The 20,027-nt window shown below is 38.4% G+C and overlaps 1 protein-coding gene across 1 annotated transcript in view; it reads right to left on the bottom strand.

Moving 5' to 3' along the window:
- LOC127577980 (otogelin-like) overlaps positions 1 to 20,027 on the bottom strand; it is a 190,890-nt gene that overhangs the window by 78,967 nt on the left and 91,896 nt on the right. The window contains exons 23-30 of the mRNA XM_052029688.1: positions 18,974 to 19,108; positions 17,825 to 17,971; positions 17,489 to 17,608; positions 14,471 to 14,587; positions 11,667 to 11,823; positions 10,703 to 10,729; positions 9,360 to 9,527; positions 4,310 to 4,588 (exon numbers count right to left, since the gene is read on the bottom strand). Of these exons, the coding sequence (XP_051885648.1) occupies positions 4,310 to 4,588; positions 9,360 to 9,527; positions 10,703 to 10,729; positions 11,667 to 11,823; positions 14,471 to 14,587; positions 17,489 to 17,608; positions 17,825 to 17,971; positions 18,974 to 19,108 (1,150 nt within the window). The remainder of the gene's footprint in view (positions 1 to 4,309; positions 4,589 to 9,359; positions 9,528 to 10,702; positions 10,730 to 11,666; positions 11,824 to 14,470; positions 14,588 to 17,488; positions 17,609 to 17,824; positions 17,972 to 18,973; positions 19,109 to 20,027) is intronic.

The raw sequence follows: 20,027 nt of genomic DNA, 5'->3' as shown, positions 1-20,027 counted from the left end.
ATGATCAGACTGACGCAAGTACGTCCATTTTTTAAATCAATAAGTGAAATGTCAGATGACGAGAAGTAAGACTTATGCCAATGACACAGTGGCGCAGGTTCACACCCACAACTCCTATGGAATTTCTCATATTAAGAAACATTTTAAAAAAATTAGAGATTCATAATTCAATGAAATGCTTTGGAATGCACACTTGATAGTGATAGAGAGAAGAAAAAAACTTTCACTAGTTCTTACTGTTTGTTATTTATCCCCTCAAGCTGCAGACAACAGAAGCAGGAAGTGTGAGAAATATAGGCAGGCTGGTTACCGGGTGAGAGATGACTGGCTGATTTTTTTTGTCTGCTCTTCCATCTTTCACATATCGTTTCCCTTGCCATCTTTTATCATTGGGTCCCCACTTTTAGATAATGACTGCCACGTTATCTACTTTCAGAACTAGCTTACTTAAAGATTTCAAGAACTTTTTCAAAATTATCATTCTGACTACTGGCTCGGAACCTTACATTTACCTTCTATCCCTGGGTTACAAGCAGGTTCCATTTTTACAGACATCCATAAGCTGATTTTGTCCATAAATTGGAAAATCACTCAATACGGTAACCATCACTCTACAGTATTGTAATGAATGGTGTTGTTGAGGACCAATTAACATGAACATTTGTTTATTCTCTTTCCTTGCCTAGTTATAATGGTACAGAATCAGGATGTCCCATGCTGGTCCTGATGGTCTTGAAGTATCAGTCAAAATTACAATGTTTCACAGAGTATCATTGCACGAGTATTAATAGAAGTGATTGCTTATCAATTTCAAAACGAACCTTTTTAAGTGGCCTCCCACGGTGGAACTGGCAGCCTGTGTTATTAAGAGCTTGATTACTGTGGGGGGTTATATGTAAACAGGTTTTTTTTTAAAAGACAGGTTCTCATTTGAATTTAAATATATGAGTTTGTTCATAAGTATGGGTGCCCACAAGGGAGGCATCTGTAACCAATAGAAGGCCTGTAAATGGTAAAATCAACTTACAATGCCAGTCAGCATGCAAAGGTCTTTTTCCAATGATACCCCCTCAATACCACAACCCTGCACCAGGTTAAACTTTCCATGATAAATACAAGTGATGAAGTTGTGAATACTGTAAAAATCAATCCTTCCAGCAAGAGGAGGGAGAGTCATTGAATTAAAATTAAATTTAAAAAGACATCTATTCTACAAAATGAATATTTTATTTTATTCCCTGTAAAATAGTAAGTGAAGAGTTTTAGTATATTGAAAAATTGCCTGTTATTCTTTTCTTTTCACTTTGGTTCCTTCTGAATCTTGATTCCCCAGTTGGATATGATCTCTGATCTAATATGCCAGGCATGTACAACAGTCAGCATGAAATTTAATCTGCCTTTGCCTCTGCACTCTGTAGCTGGTATAACTTTTCCATTAACCTAAACAAATGGTACTGTATTTTTAGAACGTGCAATTACCCTGCCTCAGCATGTTAGGCCCAGACTGTGCCTAGGAAAGTGCGCTGGGGAATGAACCAAGTGCAACAGTGCTTCGCTTATAAAAATGCTGAAACCTGACTCCTTGGATGTAGTGATTAATGAAATGCTTCTTGATCATTTGATCTGATCCCATAGCGGAGGTAAATTGTTTCAGTTTTCCATTGGCATAGGTTAGATTTTTAGCATAAACAGCTTTGAGAGCAAGATTCCTGCACTTTAAAAAGGTAATGCAATGAATGGTACTTGCATTGTATTTTCATTGAGTGTTGGAACATGCATTTTCTCTCATTTTAAGGAAAGAGCAACACATTATTAGAATGCTAGCTGGTTTCGGAGAATGTCACACCACCTATTAAATTCCACCAAGTTTGTGATTAAAGACATGTGATTGGGCAACATGCCCTAAAAGAGACAGTTTTTCAATACTAAATTCAAGCATGTAATCTACAGCTGTGTCAGCTTGGCATTGTCATGAATTGAAAAACTTAGTGTAGTCCAAAATATGCCCTGTGAGTGCTTTCCTGAAACTACTACAAGTATAATCCTTGATGATAAATGTTTTCTGCTTGTACATTAGTTACGGTGAGATTCTCAGTTCAAGAAGGGGTAATCAGTTTGTAGACTTGTGCCACACTCCAAGCTCTGAACACATAAATTAATCCAACACAAAAGTACAATCCTGACAAAATTCCTGCATTTGAAAAAGCATTGTTTGTGCAGAAGACTAGACTGCTGCCTGCAACATTGGCAATTTAGGTAAACACTAAATTCCCCATTGCACCTTTGAACAGAGAGTTCCACCAATTCGTTCTTTAACGACTATCATCAATGAACCAGTAATTTGCCATCATCTCATTTTGGTAATGCTACCTAGTTTAAGTAAGTGGTCACTATTTGCAAATATAATTTATTAAATGTAATGAAAAAATTCTGGGCCACTATAGGCATCCACTTAGAAAATAAGAGGGTCAGGTATTATCAATGAGGATTTCTGAAAAGAAAATCATATTTGACCAATCTATTAACATTTTTGAGTTTGCTACTAGCAGAATAGATTGTGGGGGTGGTGCGCGGGGAGGCAAATCAGTTGATGTGATGCGTTTAAACTTTCAGAACGCATTCCATAAGATGCCACACAAAAAATTATTAAGTAACATTCATGCAAAAGCAATTGGAGATAATATACCAATCTAGGTTGAGTATTGGGTAACAAACAAGCAACAAAGAGAATAAGCATGTCATTTAAGTGGAGAGGCTGTGACTAGTGCAGGGATCAGTACTGCAGCTGTTCACAGTCTATATCAATAATTTGGATGAGAGGACCAAGTACAATTTATAGCCAATTCTATTCAAGATTGGATTGAATCCAGATTGTATCCAAGTTTGCTGGTAACACAAAACTGGGTGCCAGTGTCAGTTGTGAAGAGGATGCAGAGATCTTTCAGGGGAAATAGATTAGCTAAATAAATGATAAGGACATGGCAGATGGAATATAATGTGGAAAAATGTGAAGTCATTCATTTTGGTAGAGAAAAAACAGAAAGCAGATTTTTCTTTACGGTCACAAGAGATTGAAAGATGTTGGTGTTCAGAGAGATCTGGGTGTTATTCAAAAATAAAATCACAGCAAGCAATTATGAAGGCAAATGATATGTGGTATTCATTACATGAGAATTTAAATACAAGAATAAAAAAGCTTTCTTGGAATAATAACGCCCAGGAATCCTGTGAAAGGGTACAGCCCCCATACTTGAAGGGTGCACTTGCAATAGTGGAAGCGCATGAAGGTTCACCAGATAGATTCATCAGGTGGCAGGGGGTTTAACTGATGAGGAAAGGTTCAGCAGTTTAGAAGAATGAAAGGTGATCTCAATGAAATATCCAAAATTCTGTAAGGCTTGGAAGGATAGATGCGGGGATACTGCTTACCCTGGCTGGGGTGTATTAAATGAAGCAGGGGTCTCAAAATAAGGGGTTGGCCATTCACAACTAAGTTGAGAAGAAACTTCTTGACCCAGACAGTAGTGAATCTTTGGAATTCTCTAATCAAGAGGCCTGTGGAGACTCGGCCACTGAGTATATTCACCACAGAGAGAGATCAATATACTTTTGGGTACCGAGTGAATTAAGAAAAAAGAAGTTACTGTAGGAAAATGGAAATAAGATAATAGATCAGCTACAATTTTACTGTGGAACAGGTACAGGGAGCCAAATAGTTTACTGCTTCTTCCGGTTCTTATGTTTTATTGAAGGACATTACTGGACCACTTGTTTTTTTTCCAACAATCCAGTTGTTTCATGATCACCATTTCCGATACTAGCTTTTTAATCCAGTATTTTGTTTAATTGAATCTAAATTCCTCAGCTGTTACGGTCAGATTCAAATTCATGTTTCCAGAATAGCCCAGGATTCCAGATATCAGTCCAGCAACTTAACCACTAGGCCATTGTCCACGATATAGGTGAGGAAAACCTGGAATATTATTGCATATGGCTGCAGAAGACATACAGTATGTAACCTGTTCAAAATTCTGGTCAGGTGGACTTGGTGTTCTTATCCTCCTTGATAGTTATATTTTTTTTACAATTCAAGTCTATCCGGTGTTTGAAAACGAGCTGACTAGAAACAGATCATGACATTCGCTGTTAATTTCAGATTAGATTTCAATGTTTCTGAATGAGAATCTGTAAAATGAGGTTTTGTCCATCAAAATTTTAAGAACGCATTTAATAGGTTTCTATTTTAAGGTATATTTATTAACAATTAGTCTGTTTTTTTAAAATCAAAGATTAGTTATTATTTGCTCACCTACAAGCTGGAAGAGTGTAGCATGTCTGAAACCCTTTGAGTGATTGTACTTCAGCAGATGGAGAATAGAACTTGCCAGATGAACAAAGTATCCAGGTCTTATGTAAGATTCAAAGGCATTATATCCCAAAACCCACGCATCCTTGTGGAATTTAAACGTTGCCTCTTTTTGAAAAGTTGTATTGTATTCCCATTTACTGAGATGTAGGTCTCCATCTAATCCAGTCCGAAGAAAGTAGTTTGGTTTGTCAGCCACTTCCAAGGAGACTAATGATGCATCTGTGGTAAACAAAGAAACAAAAAATTTTTTTAAAAAAAAGTGAGATCACTTTATTGCTGGAGAAAATTACTTTCGAGAAAGCATTATGAGTGAAGTATAGTTACTGAACAGCTGACGTAGATGCTTCAATTAACATAATTTCCTTTGTAAGCTTCACATGCTCTTTGAAATAGAATGTGCAGTATTATCTTTTGTTAGCTATGCTGATCTGCTCTAACTGGATAATGCAATTGCACCTCAACCTCTCATGCAGACTATACATTAATCCTAATAAAATTAGAACCCACATTTGAATAGCATCTTTGGAGAAAGATCAAAGATTGGACAAGGAAACTAGTTTGGAGGAAGGGGCTAAAGGAGAGGGAAATGGTATGGCAGAGCTCCATGGAGAAGGAGTTCCAAGGCATAGAGCCAGATAAAATTACAGAAAGTGAGGAATATACAAGAAGCTGGAGGAAGAAAAGGAAGTTCAGAAGCAATTACAGCTGGGGGCAGCTCAAGGTAAAATGAGGCAAGGCTCTGAAAGAACTGAAATACAAGAATGGAAATGTTAAGATATTCAAAAAATGAAACCAATGCAAACCAGAAAGAGGTCACTGGCAAGTGAAATGTGGAAATATCGTTTGTGCAACAAAAGTTTTGAAATGTTGAATTTTACTTTTAGAGCCTGTTTCCCAGGGTAAAGGAGACTAAAATAAGAGGGTATAGGTTTTGGTGGGCCCGAGGATCAAGTTTTCACACAGACAGAAACAATTACAATGTGTCAAAGACATTCGGACAGGTATAGGCCGTCCGTGGATTACGAACACCCGACTTACGGATGCCTGTGCCTACGAACAGATTCCCATAATGTTATTAAATTCAAAAATCCGATGTACGTACACATGTCCGTTCCTACGACAGCAGAACTAGCTTCCTCTCTCTCTCTCCACTTTCAGTAATTATTTTTTCAAATCAGTCTTATGTGCTTTTGATGCCATTCATTACAATACTGTGGAGGTACGGTTACCATATTGAGTGATTTTTGTGTATTTTTCGACTTGCGGACAAAATCAACTTACAGATGTCTGGAAAAAGCAGAACCCGTTCATTATCCTGGGACGGCCTGTGCACGGATGGAAAAGCTTTGGAGGGATATGGGCCAAATGCAGGCAAATGGGACGAGCTCAAGTAGGCACCTTGGTTGGCATGGACGAGTTGGGCCAAAGGGCTTGCTTTCCTAACTCTATAACTCTACACAGAATGATAGGAGACTGGTTGATAGAACATTGGAGTTGATTATGAGGGTTTCAGTGGAAAGTAAGCGGAGATACAAGAGAAGCTGGTGATATTATGGTAGTAAAAGTAGACAAGCTTCCTGATGGAGAAACTATGAAATGAGGACCACCAGGATCAAATAGGATGCAAAGTTTTAACACCTATAGTCAAAAAACAAAAACCTGAAGATGCTGGAAATATGAAATAAAAACTGAAAATACTGGGAATACTCAGCAGGTCAGGCTGCACCTGTGGAGACAGAAACACAGAAGCCAGAGATCATCAACTGAAACAGTAACTCCCCACAGATGCTGCCTAACTTGCTGAGTGCTTCCAGCATTTTCTGTTGATATTATTGCTTAGAAATTGGATCATATGGGGTCATTTGTTTAGAGTGCTATGCTATCGAAAACCAATTTAACCTAGCATAAATTTCACTTGCAATGCATTCCAGGTCAAATCACATCAATCGTGAAGTAAACAGAGCACTTCCTGTCAACGAGTCTTGTGTCTCTGATGCGATTTCTATGTCAAAAACAACGGAATGATGCAATTCCCAAGCAATGCTCCTTTTGGAGCATCATAGGGGAACTTGGACCACATTTTCCAGGGATTCAATGGTCTTAAAAACATGGTGCTGGACTGAGATGTCTGAAGTAAGTAAAACAACTTAACTTCATTCTCGACCCATTCCATCACCCCAAAATGAACTGGTCTCCCCAACACCCCTCATCTCTGGGTGCTGTCAAACCCCAACCCTGACGTCTTCTCCTCTGACCTCCCCTTCTCAGTCCTCGATCTGCCCACCCTCCTTCATCCACACTGATGTTCCAATGCCCTTTTCTCTGTTCTTTTGACGGTCTTCCAGATCTCATCCCCAACAGACGCTGGCATGATTGTCTTCTCCCCACCTCACAAATGTTGGCAATGATCTCCACCCAAATTCCAGTCTCCTGATCAGAAGATATCCAAGACCTCACTGGGCTGTGGCCAGTCTCCCAGGCCCATTTTCAGAAGAGGAATGGGCAGCACAGCTCCAGTCACAGAAACATGCAATGTCCAGTAGCTTATGATTGAACGTTTGAGTCTAAATCACAACTAAATTTCAATGGGGTCTTTGTTCCACTACATCATTGCTGTTCCACAGCACTCTTTATGCTTCTCTAGAATATCTAGGCATATACCACTAGGTTGAAACTGCATGCTATCATGACAAGCTGTGATCTAACAGTTCAGGAGTAAATGGAGGGGAAAGCAGAAGCAAAGGCAAAGAGACTACTGTTTTTCCTGGCTTCACCAGAGTTAAACCTGTGCCCTGTCCCTCGCACAGTTTCACATGCGTTTACAAACTGTGGGTGAATACACCTCAAGTCAGCAGAACTTTGGTACATGAAGAGGTTTCATTTCTGTAAAAGCAGAACAAATGGAATAATTGGGATATTTGAACCTCAAACTGATCATCAAGCTGGAAACAGAATTTTGGGTTCATTAAATAAAGGGTCAGATACTGGTTATTCTGTTACATAGAGTCCTACAGCACGGAAACAGGCCCTTCACCCCAACTGGTCCATGGCGACCAAGATGCCCATCTAAGCTAGTCCCATCTGCTCGTACTTGGCCCATATCCTTCTAAACCACTCCTATCCATGTACGTGTCCACGTGTCTTTTAAATGTTGTTAAAGTACCTGCCTCAATCACTTCCTCTGGCAGCTCATTCCCTATACAGACCACCCTCTGGCTGAAAAAGTTGCCCCTCGAGTCCCTACTAAGATCTCCCCCCTCACCTTAAAACTTGATTCCCCAACCCTGAGAAAAAGACTGTGTGTGCATTCACCTTTTCTATGCCTCTCATGATTTCATCATAAGATCACCCCTCATTCTGCTACACTCCAATGAATAAAGTCCTAGCCCACTCAACCTCTCTCTGCAACTCAGTCCCTCGAGTCCTGGTAACATCCTTGTAAATCTTTTCTGCAATGCTCCAGATACACCTACAACTTGGGTTTTTCTCCCCTTAAATTTTGCTTGTTTTTCCCTAGCTGCACTCTCTTCAACCTTGGCAAAGATTCCTAATGCATGGATGTGATTCTGCAAGGAGCATTGTTGACTATTCTGCCACTATGTTTTCATTACTTGCATTTCATCAAATTCTTTTCTGCTTCTACCAGTGAAGTGCACCATTACACATTTAAATCTGCAGTTGGAACGTTGGAATATTTTATTGTAATTAATGGACATCAAATAAATAAATGAAAATAATTCACATTATTTTGGTGTTGTTTTTAAACTCATTTCTAGCATTGACTGCAGCTGTATTGGAAAAAAAATCTTAGTTTGATGATGAGTCATACTGCTAAAAAAACTCTACTTATTTCCAACAGGTTCTCTCTTTGTTGATCTCAGAGTTCACTGCAATCAACTGATGATGTACTAGGTGTCAATGACCTTGGCCTAGATAAAGGGTGAAAAATAATTATCTTGGATTGTTTTATTTGGTAGTGGTCTTTTATCCAATTGGCAATCACTGTGCAAACTCACAAACAAGATCAAGACAGCTGCGTGAATTGAAGTCTGATATTAAAAAAGAGAATGCTGAATGTATTCAGGCAGCATTCACGGAGAGAGAAACAAGGTTAGCATTTGAGGTCAATGACAATGGTGTTTCTTCAGAAAGGTTTGAAGAAACACGATTGACCTGAAACATTAACTCTGTTTCTCTCTACAGCTGCTGACCGACCTGCTGAGTAGTTTCAGTATTCTCTGTTTTAATACTAGATTTTCAGAATTTATGGGGTTTTTCTTGTGTTTTAATACCTGGGTGATCTACTTTAGGGGATCTAGCCTCAGTGGAGCCATCAGTAATCATACATTTGTATCTTCAGTTCAGCATCAGTAAATAAAGAGAAAAATAAATAAAATACCTACATTAAAAACAACCACTAAGTGGGTAGGTCACTATATGAATTTCAAACTGTTCTGAAGTTTTATATGTCTTCTTGGGTTTATATTAAGTCTCCACATAAACAGGTCTAAGCTTGCAATTCTACACATTCTCCAGTACATACAGGATTATTCCAAAATTTTCCATCTGCATCAATACTTAAGCTATGCATTCACATCTATATGTGAATCTATATCCATTCTTTTCAATAAAATGTGAAGGTCTGTATATAAAATCAATAGAACCAACAAAAGGAAAATGCTGATATAATCAGTGTGATCTCTCTTTTAAAGATTTATTATAGATTATACTACCTTCTACATTCCTAATTTTTATTATTTTGGAACAGGGAATTTTCAGAAGCTATGTAAGATGGCAAAACAAATAGGGACTATTTTAATTGCTTGTTGTTTATTCACCTCATAATGCTTATGTATTTAGAACACGTGAAAAATATGATCAGATATTTCAAGGGTGCAAACTGTTGCTAGTTATAAATATTGATTTTTGGCAAATAAACGATGATTGATGCTGAATAACTGCCAAGTTTGTCAAACTTAGACTTGCTTACCATGCGGCTTAGGGGAGTAAAGTCCTGGAGTCAGCATAAAAAGTGTCACTACTCCTGGAATGGAAATTTCTCTTGTAGCTAGAAAAACAGCTCCACTTGACAAATTAGCTGCCACCACTGTACTTGCATCCAAGTAACTGACCAATAAGTAAGGACCCTTTCCCAGCACTGTAAGCAGAAAATAGATTCACTTGGTTTCATTTAGAAAATTCATAAATGTATAATGAACATCAACTGCACCTGTTTACCTCCCCCCAAATCACTTGGCACTGTTGGTTCAACTGAGCAATGCACATAATAAATAGTTAATTTTTAAAAATAATCTGTGATTGTGCCTTCTTAAGCTCTTTCCAACATTGCAGAATGCCCAGGATATGATTAACATTTGATTCCAGACACTTCTCTATACTTTTCCTCAGTAATAAAGCCATCTTTATTTTGAACATCTTTTATTTATCACATTGGTAGATTGTTAATAAAGCTCCTTATGTTGGCTGCATACAAACTACATAGAAGCACCATGACCTACTATTTAAATCAAATTGGTGCCTTGGATCACTTCAGCTCTGCTATACGATCATGCATCTTGTGTTATTAAGTGCATATTTGAACAAGGAGGAAGGTGGAACAGGGATAAGATAATGTCCTCTTTTTTAATAATGCAAAGAACCACAATTTGAAAAGGTTACCCTGTTGAATCAATTTTTGAAAACTAATTTCTCAGACACCAGTTTACCTTTTCTTTAAAAAAAGGGGGGGAAACATGATGAGGTACTATACGCTGTAACTTTTCAAATATAGTAAACACTTAGCCCCCTCTAGGGGCACAGTCTTGTTGATAATTCAGTAGCTTCACTATATGGAGATTCTGGACTGAAATGCTCCACAACATTTTTCAAACAAATTTCACTTTTTTTAAATTTAAAACTCATGCAATAAATGCTTGATCTTTAGGCATAGCGGAAAGGATCCACTGCACTCATATAATAAGCGACTGAGGTACAGTTAGTGTTTTAAGAAATGGGTATTTTACCCTGTTTGTACAGAACAATTATTTTGTTCTGCTGATAACTCAGTTAAAGAATTTCTCGAACTTTAGAGCTTAAGGAGCCAGAAAATCCAGTTCTAATTTTTTCAAAATTTCAGAGAAAGCATACACAGTTGAATATTTTTTTAACCAGTAAAATCTTAAGTTACCTTACAGTGCATAATAATTGTTTCCATCACCATTACTCTCTCTTTTGCCATTGCAGTAAACGTGTCTTATAAAAGCAAAATGTACGTTTACTCAAAATCCCTTACATACAAATGTTCTGGTTCACAGATCATATCACAAATCTTACCTTTGTTGTAATATTCACAGTCATAAGCTGAAATGAAGGAGAAAAGCCTTTAAAATTGTTTTCTGCCACTTAAAGTAATCAAAATTCTAATGAATGAATATAACTATCTTTAAATTCCTTGTGACTATTTTCCCCCAGCATTTTCTCACACTGAATGTATAGGTTGGTTACCTGCACCCAAGTTTCTACCAAAGTTGCCATGTCGTGAGCTAGCAAGAAGCTGTCAGGGATAACTAGCTGCTTAATTTTCTCTTTTTAATAAAAGTGCCTGTTCTTCACTCAAAATCTTATATAGAAGATTAAATGAAGAACAGCAACTCACTTTGAAGTGATTTATATACAGTTAAAGCTATACCTGTTTAAAAATATGGAAGATTCAGAACAGTACAATAAAAGTGTTTTTTTTTACAATTAATTTTACATCACTACTAGGAATATTAAGATACATGTTTAGTTTTAGAAAGGGGTACTGAAGCTATTAATTATGTATAGCCTGAAATAGCTCTCTTTTAAAAAGGATTTTAACATTATCTCAAAAATTGTACATAAAACAATGCAATTGCATCAATGACCGTTTCTTTAATGTGACTTGCAATAGAACCAAAACTCATGATGATTCATAATTGACTTTTATAGGAAGGAGCACATGTTTCCACAACTGACCATGTGAAAACATACAAGGAAGGGAACGTTACATAACTGGTAGCAAGTTTTTCCCAAGCTCTGTGTGAAGCATAGAAAGCAAGTTCCACCTTCCCGATGCTTCTCCAGAGAGCCTCACAGTTAGACAGAATGCTGCAAAAACAAGAAGGGCCAATGGGATTCGCAGACTACAAGACTACTCCGGGACCTCCATGCTAAAGAGATAATGAGAGCTGGAGGGCTTGGGTCACTGCTTGAGCACTGTTCTCTTACTGCTACAGGTGGGCAATCAAAAATTACTTTCTGTAGTTTCAATACTTACGGCACATTGTGGGGGTTCTCCAATCAATTGCAACCCCATGTTGACAGCATACGTGAGCATATGCTAGCACACTGGTGCAAAAACATTCACAGTCTCCACCTCTATTACAGGCACAAGTATCAGTCAAGCAGTTAGAATAAAACCAAGTGACATCAACCTGAATAAAGACAAAAATAGTAAAACAAAGTAATCAATTTTTTGTTTACAAAATATGTCATTAAACATCTGGAAATCCAGTAAATAAAACAAAATTAATCTTATAAAATAATTCAGAACTGCTCACTTGATTAGGCTACAATTAACTAGTAAGTTTCCACATATCCAGAAACCTATTCTCCAAAAACTACTAGGTTGGATAAAAGATCATGATTATACAGTATACAGTGTCAATGAAAACAGGCTTATTTGTACACCATTGATTTCAGCTCGCTGACATAATTCCTTCAGTACTGATCAACTTGGGTCAACTTCTGATCAGTAAGCAAAAAACAAACTGCTGGAAGGACTCAGCATGTCAAGCAGCCTCTGTGAAGGCAGAGGGATGGTCGATATTTTGTGTGGAAACCCTGCAACAGGACTCACTCCCCCCTCTCACTTCTATATACTGGCTATCTTCTTTCTACACTTTCAGTCCTGATGCAGGATCTTGATCCAAAACATCAACTATCGCGTTACCTCCACAGATGCTGCCCGACCCACTGAGTTCTTCCAGCAGTTTGTTTTTTGCAAAACACTGATAGTGCAACAGTTGGTGGAACCTTACTTTGTTTTCCTTGGAGCGAAGAAGGCTGAGGAGGAACGTGATAGAGGCGTACAAAATTATGAGGGGCATACATAGGGTAGACACTAGTAAGCTTTTCCCCAAAGCAGAGGTGTTGTAACACTAGAGGGCATTGCTTTAAATTAAGGAATGTGAGGGTTAGAGAGGATCAGAGGTAGACTTCTTTTTCCACTTAAAAGGTGGTTGGAATCTGGAATGAACTGCCTTAGTGGATAGGAGAGGCAGTACTCTCAGAGGTGCACTTGAATCGCCAAGCCATAAAAGGCTACAGATAAAGTGCTGGTAAATAGGATTAGTATAGATGGGTACTTGCTTGTCAGCATGGACGTGGTAGGCCGAATGGCCTGCTTCAGTACTGTATGCCTCTATGACCCTATTAAGTGTACTCAAGGCTAAGGAAGTCAGTATTCTGAACTATAGACAAGTCTAATGGGGACAAGTAGGAAAGTATAGTTCAAGCCGAGATCAGATTAACCATGTTCTTAACTAATGGCGAAGCAGACTCACGGAGTTAGATGACCTTTTCCTGTTTTTATTTCTTATGTTCTTATTTCTGTCACCACAGTTTTCAAGATCTTCAACTTATGAGTACATTGGTCCAATTGGAATTGGAGTTAGAGCACGGTTCCTTGTAGCCATCTAGAGTGTCTACTGGAATGAGCATTTCTTTCCCTTCGCTCTCAAGGTCATCTGACATTTCTGCCTTTCGTTAAGCCACTCTCCAATAGCTCCCACAATACCAAGCCCAGTGGGGCCTTCAATGTAAAGAGGGTTAATAATGGAGAAACAACCTCTGGACTCATCAGATATTGATTTACCACTTTCATCCACTCCATTGTGACGCCTGCAAACCTTTAGAATAAAGTATGACTGACTCAACAACTCAACAGCAGCTGATTACCCCTTTAAATAGTACAGGTGTTGTGAGTGGGAATGCCATTAAAATTTGGTTCCCTGCAAGTTGCCCATATGTTTTTCAATCAGCCAGGTGTATTACAATTTCAGTGGAGGTGGCAGGAATGTTGTCAAGTAGAACAATGCACGCAAATCAATGTCACCAACGTGCTGTATGTGTTAGTGTATCGGATACACAGATGTGCCAACTAGAATTATGATTGCTGTACAAAGCTACCAACTTTCATGTTAAAACAAAAATCATCTGTACAAAAACACTGCACTACGTGCTGGAATTGTTAGCTCCAAGTCTGTCCAGCCTTACAAGAGATTCAGTCATGCACCAAATCTCTCTTTCATCCTTTTTGGTAATCAGAACTAGACAGTTTTCAAGATCTGATCAGAACAGTACTGTATAATCACAACTTCCCTTGGATTTTATTCTACTAGTTAGATGTGAAGATTAACCTTTGTTACTTCCTGCTGTTCATTGTGTAGACAAACCAATCTCATACATTGTTTAATTTATTCTGTAATTTTTGAGTTATCTTCTCTGATTCCACTGGCCATCCTGGTTTATTATAACCTGTAAATTTGGCCAGTGTGCATTGATTGCTAGCACACTGCAGGAAGAGAAGAGTGGGAAATTCATTCCTGTGGCAACACTCAGAACTGACATTTCTCATTTCCTAACACACAGTATGAAACACAAGACTTAGTTCTAATAGTCCTGCAATGGTGAACAGGACACTGGTAAAGATTCAGTAGTGTTGGCAGGTTCATACCCATGTCCACTTTACAGAGTATCCCAATATCAACATAAAGTGAAATTTGTCAGATGAGATTGATCACTTAGGAGATACATAGAGGGGAAATTAAGTCATTTGACATAACAAATGAAATGTGACAGCCCAATCCTTTTATTTGGAATGAGAAACTCACACCACTTTCTCTTGCTTTCTTGGAGTGAATAAATCAGGGATAAACATCAGAAGCAGGGGAAAAGCATCAATGGATCAGGGAATGTAATCGTCCTATTCAAGCACCTTTTATTCAAGATCTGAGGTCACAATTGGTAGTATGGATAGAAACTGAAGAGAAAAATCCCATTGTTTAGGTCAGTACTCACCACTGGATGGCAGGGCTGGAACACCTCGCACAATAGTATTCCACATTCCTTCTTTGCAAATGGCTCACGGAGTGGGTTCATGTTACATGGATTACGAATGTCAGGGCTACTTGCACACTAAGAAAGATTAAGTCACTGATATGAATATTAATAAGGTGTGCTTTCAATTTTTTTAAAAACTGGTTTCAAATGCGGTCTTGTAGGCAATACACTTAGGGAAACTGGTTTTAAAGTTTCGGAGCATGAAAGTACTTAATGTTGTAAATATTTTGAAACAAATTCCAACTCTCCCTGTTCAGTTTAAATCAGGTGCAAGGGGCCTCAAAATGGCACTTGTGATTTATCCCCAAATTTAGGCTCACAATTTCCCTGTTGTCATAATATACAAGGTCATAGGAAGGAAACACAGCTGTCCCCCAACCTGTTTCATCAACCATTCCCCCTGCCCCCCATTCCCCTACCCCATCACCAAATTCAGAAGTATAATCCCATATTCAAATGGCATATGACACAGGTGTGACACTAATATTAAGGCAAATCAATGGAGCCGCTTGCAAGGTGGGCAGCACAGGCAATGTACAGGCCTCTTAGAATCATGGCATTCTAAACATTTATGACACAGAAGAGGATTATTCAGCTCAACACATCAGTGTTGGTTGAAAAATAAATACCCAACTCAATCCCAGCTTCCAGCCCTAAATCCATAGTTGTTCTAGTTATGTTCCTCAAGTACCTATCCAAGTAATTTTTAAGTGGGATTTGGGCTTTTGCTTCTACCACCCTTTCAGGCAGAGAGTTCCAACCTATTGGTGAAAAACACTCATGTCTTCTCTAAAACTTCTACCAAATACCATTAATCCACTGGTTTTTAACCACTCTGTCAAGAGGAATAGATCCTTACGTTATCTAGACCTCACATAATTTTATACACCTCAGGTATGTTTCCCCTCAGCCTCCTCTACTCCAAGGTAAACAATCCTGGTTTATCTAATTTTTCCTCAGTACTAAAACTTTCTGGCTGATTTAGGGTGCTTTTAAAGGGAATCTCATCTGCAAATCTTTGGATCAGTAGATCTACATGGATACCAAGAGATCTTGATTTAAAGGTAATTTTAACCTCACCCACTTACCTTTCACCCCTCATGGTGTTACACCCTACCGAAGCAAATCCGGGCTTTGTGCACGGTTAAATTACTGCATGATCCTGGGAAGTGGAATTAACCTTATTGGCTAGTGTGGTCCTAATGGGCCAAATGACCCCCCTCTGTGCTCTATATTTTATGATTCCATGTTTTTATGATAAAATGGAGAGATAATCAGGTCCAACTGGTTTCGAATCAGGTCAGTGAGGTCACAGTTGCTGCTGGTGAAAGGACCCCACTTGGTGTAGACGTCTTCATTCCATTCAACATTGAAGAGCGTCATAGACCTAGTCTTTTAACCCAACAAAGATAAACTTTCAAAGCAAGTTCGGCAGCTACCATAGAATAGCCCAGCACACAAAGATGTTACTTTCTTAAATTCTTAAAGAATGGCCCTGTGTCCAACTGGAGGAGATTTGTTAAGTTAATGTATACCTGTCTGAACAACCAAGGACAAAGGAACTTACAGAGAAATAAATCTGAATACTATTAGTGGAGTCGGTGTGAGAAAGGAAAACAGGTGCCTTGTCTAGATGGATGAGAAAAAGTAGAGGACCAAGGGTAGCTGCATAGTAACATTTAAGTGGAAATTAGATTAGTACACAAGATCTAAAGGAATTTTAAAAAATGATAAATAAGGTGGGAGGGTGATTTTCTAAAATATAATACTGACAGAAACTGGTCGACTCCTATTGTCACTGGGACTGATTGCCATTTGTCCTCTGTTAAAATGTTTGTACCCCAAAAGTGAATACGTCAGGGAAAGCAAAAAAGCGGAGAAAGGAAGGATGGTAACTGTCCCAATACAGTCAGTAGTATCATGCAAGAGCAGGAGGGTGCTATGGTCAGTTTGTGTTGAACCCTCTGGGGACGTCCAGGACATATAACACAAACATACAAGCACAGGGACTGAGAGCAGGAGTAGGCTACTCAACCCCTCAAGCCTGCTTTGCCATTTAATAAACTGATGTGATTGTGACTTCATTTCCATATTCCATCTGCTTGTGGTAGCCTATCACACCCTTACTTATCAACAATCTACATCTGCCTTAAAAATATACAAACACTCTGCTTCCACTTCTCTTTGAGGAAGAGAGTTCCAAAGACTCACAACCCTCAGAGATAAAAACATAGTCATATCTGCCTTAAATGGGTGACCCCTTATTTTTGACTGGGATATGCAGTTCTAGCTTCTCTCACAGGAGGAAATATCTTCCTATATCCACCTTATCAAGCTCCTCGGGATCTTGCATGTTTCAAACGGTCACTCACAGCTTCAGAAGATACGCAAGAAACTCTTCCACTTGGATAGCTATATTAACCTACTTAAGATGAGATAAATATTTATCTATAAATCACCTCAAATTGAGATCATGATTACCCTGGTTCTGATCCCATTGAGGGTTCTTTCACATTAGCTCTTCTTATACAGTAGTTATTTAAAGCATGCCATTGATTGTTACAAACAGTACACACAATTTACAGTGGTAAAGTTGATCTGAATGATCATCCTAATGCTGTTTTATCTGTAAGATGAGTGAAGTGTTATTCAGTGTTAGTTTAGTACCCAAAGTGCGACTGCAAGTTGAAGCTTTGCAAAAGTAATGAACTACTGTACAATCTTTCCCTCCTGTTTTTCAGTTGTCCTCAACATCACTGTATTTTACTTTATGGTCTAAACACTGATATGATAGTACTTTGGTTCACTAGTTGAGGACACATTTTGTATGAACATGTATAATGAAGGTCATTAGATTATTAGATTGTGGGAGGCATCAATCTCAGCCAAACTTAACCCTGAATCTCACTTAGCATCCAAATACATGCCCCTTCCCACAATCAAGCCAGGTGTTTAATTTCTCTAATACTTATGTACCTCCATAGCAGTCCAGCTATTCCCAAACTCTTGTGGATTTGGTGCTTCCATGTGATCCGGAGTCCACATTTCATTGACTGTTTTCATATCAAAATTTCCACACAACCCAGAGAGTTTACCCTGTAGGAATGTGAAAAGCAGAGGAAAAAAAATAATCCAATCAATAAAGTATACACATCAATTTATCAATCGTCTGCAGTAGACAAATGTAAACAATGTGCAGATAATTACTAGTGAGGAAAAGCCACGTAGTATAGAATCTTTAACTCAAATATGAGTACACAATTTTCACAGTAGAAAGTTAGATATTAAAATGTTGCAAATCATGGGGCGTACCTGCCACTTAGGTCCAACCTGGATGTGCGTTGTTGTCTTTTGATCCCATAGTACGGAAATTTCTTCAGCAGGGAAATGTATCATGATAAAAATACCTGCCTTCCATATGTGCATGATCTGTTTTGTGTCCATGACGCTGGAAGGACTCTGAGAAGATTTATGACAGTTATTTGATGAACAGTACAAAAGACTGGATAATTTAATGTAAATGTGATTGAGCTCCAATAGAGAAACTGCCATTTCGGTAATAGGCAATTGGTGTCACTAGATAAATTTTTCAAATTTAACACTATGTATACATTTCATGAAACACAAATATAATTTTACATTTCTGCCAATAATCAATGAGATTCCATCACCAGGCACATCTTGTCTTCCCCTTTCAGCATTTCAAAGTGACTGTTTCCTTTGCACCCTCCTGTTCTGCTCTTGCATTTCCAACACCCACTTCCCTTCTTACAGCACTTTCCTGTTCAACTGCAGACTACGTGTCCTTTTCCCACCATCCAGTCCTTCCATCTGAAGCAGCAACTCACTTTCACTTCTTCCAATCCAGCGTACTGCATTTGGTGTTCGCAATACTGTCTCCTCTTTATTGGACTGGTGGCTGCTTTGCAGAACACCTGCATTCAGTCCACCAGTGTGATCCTCTGCTTCCTCTTGACTGCCACTCTAATTCTCCAGCCCACTCCCACTCTGCATTTCGTAGTGCTCCATTGTTCATGTTCTCTTGCTCTCTCTAACTGTCCCCATTAACCTATCAACCAGATGATCCTTTCCTCAGGTTATTCTTATGGCAACCCTGGCTACACCATGTCAGTGATTTTCCCTTTGTCCTACCCATCATTTTCCCATCCTTTATACAACCTAAAAGCAATTTGTCTTCTCTTTCCCATTTCTCATGGAAGGTCTTCAACTCCAGTTCTCCACAGGTGCTACCTGACCTGCTGTGTTTCCAGCATTTTCTCTTTTAAAATCTTCAATAATTACATTAAACAACTGTATTAATTAATAGATCATTTTAAAGATTATGGCATTGTTGTCAATTACGAATAACCATGCTTTATAAAATGTAGGTGAACGAGTGCATCTTTGCCAATCATTAAATGCAGTGAGTGAAGTTGTTTAGTTAACTGGTGTGCAACTTACCAGATTTTCGCTATCGTCTTCAAATACTAAGAAAGTATTTCCAACAGAGATAGACAGGGCTTTCTTACAAATGGTGCCACTCCCATAACAATCAATATTTTCAGCAGTGATAGACAGGTTTAAACTCCCGATACTCTGACGGAAGAAAAAAATATTTGTTAATACATGTAGTTAGAAATGGATGTCAGACATCATGAATTAGTTTACAAATCAAGCAAAAATGTTCTTGTTTGCTGGTTTTGGATTTGGCTCAAATAATGAGCTACTCTAATAATGGCACAATGCTCTAATGTTCTCGTATAGTATGTCATGGACAGCTTTAAAAATTGGACATTACTAACAAAAGTAAAATACAGCAGATGCTACAGGTTAAAATGAAAACGAGAAATGCTGATATGACACAGCAAGTTTAATTGGAGCATATTTGAACTGAAATGTTAACTTAGTTTCTTTCTCCACCAGGGCTTCCTTATCTGCTAAGTATTTCCTGCATTTTCTGTTGTGTTTCAGACTTCAACTTCTGCACTATATGGGTTATGGCTTGGGCATGTAAACCAGCCCCCTCGTTCTCCTGTCCAGGTATTCTATGCCGTCACTTTCACCTGCCGTGGATCCTTTGTAAGGATGTGGTTTCATAAAGAAAGTTTGTGTGAAAGATTGTGATTGGACATATTTCCCCACCGTGAATCACTATCACAGACAGGGCATATAATGGATATATGAAGGAGACTCGACCAGAAGCTGTAGAAAACCTAAGAGAGGAGTCCAGGCAGAAGAGCAGAATAAGAATACCATTACAACTTCTACCCATGGCATGAAACAGTCGCACAGTTCTCAGTCATAGTCTGTAAACTATTGCTCAGGCATTGTAAAATGCTGATTTTTGCATACATTTAAATAAACCACAAATGTTACTAATAGGGTGCTGATGTTGAGCAAATGAACGTAAAGTTGAATTGATGATTGCATGTTTTGCTTTGCAAAGGGATATATTGATCAGAAACTATTTTGCTGCTTTCACCAAGTATCATACACATTCACACAAGTGCACGAT

The sequence above is a fragment of the Pristis pectinata genome, chromosome 14 (genome assembly GCF_009764475.1).
Source record: "Pristis pectinata isolate sPriPec2 chromosome 14, sPriPec2.1.pri, whole genome shotgun sequence".
Classification (NCBI taxonomy): Eukaryota; Metazoa; Chordata; class Chondrichthyes; order Rhinopristiformes; family Pristidae; genus Pristis; species Pristis pectinata.
The sequence above is the reverse complement of the archived record's forward strand: the minus strand, read 5'-3'. Positions and strand labels throughout refer to the sequence as shown.